Source organism: Gadus macrocephalus, chromosome 8 (genome assembly GCF_031168955.1).
Source record: "Gadus macrocephalus chromosome 8, ASM3116895v1".
NCBI classification, from domain to species: domain Eukaryota; kingdom Metazoa; phylum Chordata; class Actinopteri; order Gadiformes; family Gadidae; genus Gadus; species Gadus macrocephalus.
Genome location: NC_082389.1, coordinates 170001 through 176661, shown reverse-complemented (window position 1 = coordinate 176661; position 6661 = coordinate 170001). Strand labels below are relative to the sequence as shown.

General features: G+C 55.4%; 1 protein-coding gene across 1 annotated transcript in view; it reads right to left on the bottom strand.

Moving 5' to 3' along the window:
* Nucleotides 1–3550: 3550 nt before the first annotated feature.
* The window catches only part of LOC132462529 (carboxyl-terminal PDZ ligand of neuronal nitric oxide synthase protein-like), a 7462-nt gene continuing 4351 nt past the window's right edge, over nucleotides 3551–6661 (bottom strand). Inside the window, exons 3-5 of the mRNA XM_060058085.1 lie at nucleotides 4346–4438; nucleotides 4199–4257; nucleotides 3551–3737 (exon numbers count right to left, since the gene is read on the bottom strand). Coding sequence (XP_059914068.1) covers nucleotides 3551–3737; nucleotides 4199–4257; nucleotides 4346–4438 — 339 coding nt within the window. The remainder of the gene's footprint in view (nucleotides 3738–4198; nucleotides 4258–4345; nucleotides 4439–6661) is intronic.

Below are 6661 nucleotides of genomic sequence, written 5' to 3'. Positions count from 1 at the left end.
GAAGGAGAGGGACCAACGAATGGCTGCTAGATATTCACAGCAGGGACTTCATCGTCTTAACCTTGTCTGCTCAATCTCCCGGCTAATGCTGCTGTCACGGTGATGGACGGCTCCGTCCTGCAGACAGGTAGCCCTCGGTGCGGTCTGGGAATCAACCAGCTCAGGTATTTATGGTATGATGTCAATGACCTTCAACCCCACTGTTCACTTCTGGTTGTTTTTACTGCGTTTTACGTCATCTTCATTCTCTAAGCTGCTGTTGTCCAAGATGGCTGAACGTGACTCTAGATATATCTGGCTGGTTTTGCTCGAAGGGGGGAACGATTCTGGAGGCTTCAAAGTGAGGAAAGAAAAAAGCTGAGCTGAAGCGGCTCATGGCTATGTGTGTCAAAATGGAAAAGTCAAAATGAAAAGAATGTATGATGATGTGGAATAAGAGTGCACATATGCAACAGGTAGCATATGGCATGCTACTATTCTAGGGGTTAACTGCTTCTACATAATCTGCATCATATGCATACTAAAGATATCATATGATCATAAAGCAAATATTCCATCAAGATTCATGACGTGAGGAGCAGATTTTCAAAGGCAACCACTCAGTACTGAAGACTTCTTCAGAGGTTGCCTTCAACATGCACCCCTCCTCCTGCCCAGTGCCCTGTCGTCCTGCCCAGTGCCCTGTCGTCCTGCCCAGTGCCCTGTCCTCCTCCTGCCCAGTGCCCAGTCGTCCTGCCCAGTGCCCTGTCCTCCTCCTGCCCAGTGCCCTGTCCTCCTCCTGCCCAGTGCCCTGTCGTCCTGCCCAGTGCCCTGTCCTCCTCCTGCCCAGTGCCCTGTCGTCCTGCCCAGTGCCCTGTCGTCCTGCCCAGTGCCCTGTCCTCCTCCTGCCCAGTGCCCTGTCCTCCTCCTGCCCAGTGCCCTGTCGTCCTGCCCAGTGCCCTGTCGTCCTGCCCAGTGCCCTGTCCTCCTCCTGCCCAGTGCCCTGTCCTCCTCCTGCAGGACAGGGCACTGGGCAGGAGGGCACCATGGGACCCCTTCAGGGATTCAGATTGGATTGTGCAGAGTGACTAAACAAGCAGACCAGCTGTGTGTTAGCCATTAGCTCATAGAAGGATTTAAAAGAGGGAACATTGGAATATCGAATAATAGTACTAATTGGGTAAAATGTCAGCCGTTAGTTTGTCATTTCAAACACAATTTGAAATACCATTTGATTTTTTTACATGCTTTGATGACTAGGTCCTTAATATGAAGGTGGTGACGAGCTCCTAATCTAAGAGCTGGGCGATGGGTGCTCCATTCGGCCCCGTGGTGAACCCAGGGCGGCGCTTTCTCCAGTCTGCAGGGATAGCGACGGTGAGCCACGACAAGTCATCCAAGTACACCATGAACAACACACCAGGCACACACACACACAGCCACACACACACGCATTCACTGAGACCTCCAGATTCAGCTACTGCTCCCCCTCCTCAAGAGCCCCCCCCCCTTCTCTGTCTCCTGCAGCCCCCCGATAAGACCCCCCCCCAGGGCCCGTCCTCAGGGGGCAGCTGTCAGTACGTCCTCAAGGGAGGGGTTCTAGCAATAAGCCCTGCTTTATTTGTTGGTGATTATTTTCCTTCTCTCCCCGCTTCTTGAATTGTGTATTCTGCTTTCTGCAGTGTCCCCTGACGGAGTGGTCGCCATGGTGAGGAGATGGCATTGTTCAGAGGAGAGAGGAGGAAGAGGAGGAAGAGGAGCCTCTCTCTCTCTCTGTGGAGGAGAGGTGTGGATGGGAGCATGCAAATCATTTATTTCCACAGTCAAGGTCCGTAATGCATATGGAGGGAGCTATCTCCATGATGTGTGTGTGTGTGTGTGTGTGTGTGTGTGTGTGTGAGAGTGTGTTTGGGTGTGTGTGTGTGTGTGTGTGTGTGTGTGTGTGTGTGTGTGTGTGTGTGTGTGTGTGTGTGTGTGTGTGTGTGTGTGTGTGTGAGTGTGTGAGAGTGTGTGTGTTAGGGTGGGTGTGTGAGGGGTTTCATTGGCTCAATCTAGCATTGAGAGATAAGGTACCTAATGATTCACATCACATCGGTCAGTGTGATTGATTGATTGATTGATTTAATTTTTTAGATAAAATATGAAACAGCACCCTGTGTCATACATTAAAATACATAACTAGTCAGGGATAACACAATAAAGCCCAAAGGCTTGTTCCCATTGAGTCCCCTGAGTGCCTGGGCACATCTCAGGACTTAATAACTACTGGGTATTAATAATTACTGGGTATTAATAATTACTGGGTATTAATAACTACTGGGTATTAATAACTACTGGGTATTAATAATTACTGGGTATTAATAACTACTGGGTATTAATAATTACTGGGTATTAATAACTACTGGGTATTTATAACTACTGGGTATTAATAACTACTGGGTATTAATAATTACTGGGTATTAATAATTACTGGGTATTAATAACTACTGGGTATTTATAACTACTTGGTATTAATAACTACTGGGTATTAATAATTACTGGGTATTTTGTCTGTTGTTTTGTATGAGTGTGTGTTTGTGTTGTGGTCAAACTAATATCCTAATTAGAGGATAATATATATATCCTTGTGTTCCTTATGGACAGGACAGTGGGTCGTACCACAACAGAGAACCAAACCGATAGCACAGGGTCAGAATGGAACCCGTGTCTCCACCGGGGGTAACGCCAGCGTGCTGGGCGGCTACGTGCTGGGCGGCTACGTGCTGGGCGGCTACGTGCTGGGCGGCTACGTGCTGGGCGGCTACGTGCTGGGCGGCTACGTGCTGCGCGGCTACGTGTTGCGCGGCTACGTGCTGGGCGGCTACGTGTTGAGCGGCTACGTGTTGGGCGGCTACGTGTTGGGCGGCTACGTGTTGCGCGGCTACGTGCTGGGCGGCTACGTGTTGAGCGGCTACGTGTTGAGCGGCTACGTGTTGGGCGGCTACGTGTCGCGCGGCTACGTGTCGAGCGGCTACGTGTCGCGCGGCTACGTGTCGGGCGGCTACGTGTCGGGCGGCTACGTGTCGGCGTGTCGGCTACGTGTCGGGCGGCTACGTGTCGGGCGGCTACGTGTCGGCGTGTCGGCTACGTGTCGGCGTGTCGGCTACGTGTCGGGCGGCTACGTGTCGGGCGGCTACGTGTCGGGCGGCTACGTGTCGGCGTGTCGGCTACGTGTCGGCGGCTACGTGTCGGGCGGCTACGTGTCGGCGTGTCGGCTACGTGTCGGCGGCTACGTGTCGGGCGGCTACGTGTCGGGCGGCTACGTGTCGGGCGGCTACGTGTCGGGCGGCTACGTGTCGGCGTGTCGGCTACGTGTCGGCGTGTCGGCTACGTGTCGGGCGGCTACGTGTCGGGCGGCTACGTGTCGGGCGGCTACGTGTCGGCGTGTCGGCTACGTGTCGGCGGCTACGTGTCGGGCGGCTACGTGTCGGCGTGTCGGCTACGTGTCGGCGGCTACGTGTCGGGCGGCTACGTGTCGGGCGGCTACGTGTCGGGCGGCTACGTGTCGGGCGGCTACGTGTCGGCGTGTCGGCTACGTGTCGGCGTGTCGGCTACGTGTCGGGCGGCTACGTGTCGCGCGAACTGTCCCGGCGCCGTGACGCTGCCCTACCTTTCGTTTGGACTTGAAGACGTTGCAGCGGAACACGTTGCTCTGGCCGTCGCGGGCGATGTAGCTGAAGATCTTCAGGTCCTGAGCGTCGTGGGACACGTAGAAGATCCTGGAGGCGGGGCGTCAGAGTCACGTGGTTAGCGTATGCCCCGCAGCCGGCAGAGGACCACGTTGTTGTTTTATCGGTTACTTAAAGGTCCCGTATCGTAGCAACAGGGGCGAGTAACGTCTGCTGCTGCCCGCTGGGTGGGCTGGTACACTGCAGCCCAGCAGCACATTGCCCCTCTGACTGTTAACAGCGCTGCCTCTACATCTAGACCTACAACACCACGGACGACCCCGTTCCACCCTCAAGGCAGATTAAAGAGAGACGCTTCACAATGCGAAAGCAGCAAGCAAACGCTGGATTCCTATTGGTCACAATGACAAGACGCCGCCCCCTGCTGGCCAGGAGGGCCCCGACCCAGGGGCCCTCCTGGCCAGCAGGGGGCCCCTGGGTCGGGCCGGGCCCTGTTCCTACTCTACAGGGCGTTCCCTTCATGGCGTCTAACGATGACGGTCATTAATCACCTGTAGATGGGGTCCTGGGCCACCAGGGCGGCGCTGTCGTCCCAGGACCACTCCTTCCTCTGCAAGCACCAGGGCACAAACATGAAGACCTTCAGGAACCCAACGCCCAGAAAACAAAGAGGATCAAATCCGCTGCACACGACTGACCTTCCTCTTCTTACGCAAGATCACCCGGACGAAGTCCGTCGACACGATGATGTTGACCTTCTTCTTCTTCACGTTCTTCAGTTTGAACTCGTACTGCAGAGAGAGGAGAATCTTATTCAGTTTAGTTCAGTTCAGTTCAGGTCAGTTCAGTTCAGTTCAATTCAGTTCAATTCAATTCAAATTTTAAATAAATCTAATTAAATTAAATTAAACTTGATCTACAGCCAAGGCTGCCTCATTTTGCTCAACACAAACATACTACTACATAACGTGCGTATTGTATGGAGATATTATGGAAGAAGGCGTTGTGAGTTCAGCGTCCGTGTTGCAGTGAGGGAGAAGCTCTAGTCACCAGCAGCATGTGTATACAGAATGTTATCTCCATCTCAATTCATTATAGAGACATTAAGATAATATGTCTCTGTAATAAGAAGAAATAGGGCTCTCTCTCAACCCAACTGTGTGTGCTGAGAACGATGCTACATGGTCCTATGCTCACTTTCCTTAAGGTGTCCAGTCTTTCAGACAGGCCCTACATAGCCGGAGACCAACGCATGACACGGACAGTGATTCCTCCTTCAAGAAGCCCCGCGTCAGGGCCGACGAGCCGAGGTCAGAGAGCCGATACCCAACAGGCCGCGGCTTCAGCCTCTGCCCTGTGAGGCCGACACGCAGGGGAGAGACTGAGGGGGAGGAGACTAACGCTGGGGGAGACCAACGCTGGGGGAGACCAACGCTGGGGGGAGGAGACCAACGCTGGGGGAGACCAACGCTGGGGGGGAGGAGACCAACGCTGGGGGAGACCAACGCTGGGGGAGACCAACGCTGGGGGAGGAGACCAACGCTGGGGGGGAGGAGACCAACGCTGGGGGAGACCAACGCTGGGGGAGACCAACGCTGGGGGGAGGAGACCAACGCTGGGGGAGACCAACGCTGGGGGGGAGGAGACCAACGCTGGGGGAGACCAACGCTGGGGGAGACCAACGCTGGGGGAGACCAACGCTGGGGGGGAGGAGACCAACGCTGGGGGAGACCAACGCTGGGGGAGACCAACGCTGGAGGAGAGGAGACCAACGCTGGGGGAGACCAACGCTGGGGGAGAGGAGACCAACGCTGGGGGAGACCAACGCTGGGGGGGAGGAGACCAACGCTGGGGGGAGGAGACCAACGCTGGGGGAGGAGACCAACGCTGGGGGAGACCAACGCTGGGGGGAGGAGACCAACGCTGGGGGAGACCAACGCTGGGGGAGACCAACGCTGGGGGAGACCAACGCTGGGGGGAGGAGACCAACGCAGGGGGAGACCAACGCTGGGGGAGACCAACGCTGGGGGAGACCAATGCTGGGAGGGAGGAGACCAACGCTGGGGGAGACCAACGCTGGGGGAGACCAACGCTGGGGGAGACCAACGCTGGGGGGGGAGGAGACCAACGCTGGGGGAGACCAACGCTGGGGGAGACCAACGCTGGGGGGAGGAGACCAACGCTGGGGGAGACCAACGCTGGGGGAGAGGAGACCAACGCTGGGGGAGACCAACGCTGGGGGAGACCAACGCTGGGGGAGACCAACGCTGGGGGGGAGGAGACCAACGCTGGGGGAGACCAACGCTGGGGGAGACCAACGCTGGGGGGGGGAGACCAACGCTGGGGGAGACCAACGCTGGGGGAGACCAACGCTGGGGGAGACCAACGCTGGGGGGGAGGAGACCAACGCTGGGGGAGACCAACGCTGGGGGAGACCAATGCTGGGAGGGAGGAGACCAACGCTGGGGGAGACCAACGCTGGGGGGGGGAGACCAACGCTGGGGGAGACCAACGCTGGGGGAGACCAACGCTGGGGGGGGAGCCGTTGTTCTCCACAGACGCACCCGGAGCCACAGCAGCTCAGCTCCCTGCTTTTGGCGCATCAGAAGGCAAACAATTATACAGTCTATAATATTGATTCCCTCTTTTTTAAAGCTTCCAATCATACTCTCTGCACTATGTACTTTGTTTGTTTGTTTATGCGCATACCTGCGTGTCTGTGTGTGTGTGCGTTTGTTCATAACTGTGTGTCTCTGTGTGTGTGTGTGTGTGCGCAATAATGTGTGTCTGTTTGTGTGTGTGTGTGTGTGTGTGCGCGTATGTGTGTGTGTCGGTGTGTGCGTGTGTGCGTGTGTGTGTATCAGTGTGGGTACGTGATATAGTTTACTGTAGTGATATAGACTACCACCCCAAACTAGAATAGTCTAAACTAGACTTAACTACACTAGACTAGTCTACAATAGACTAGTCTACACCAGACTTAACTACACTAGACTAGTCTACAATAGACTAGT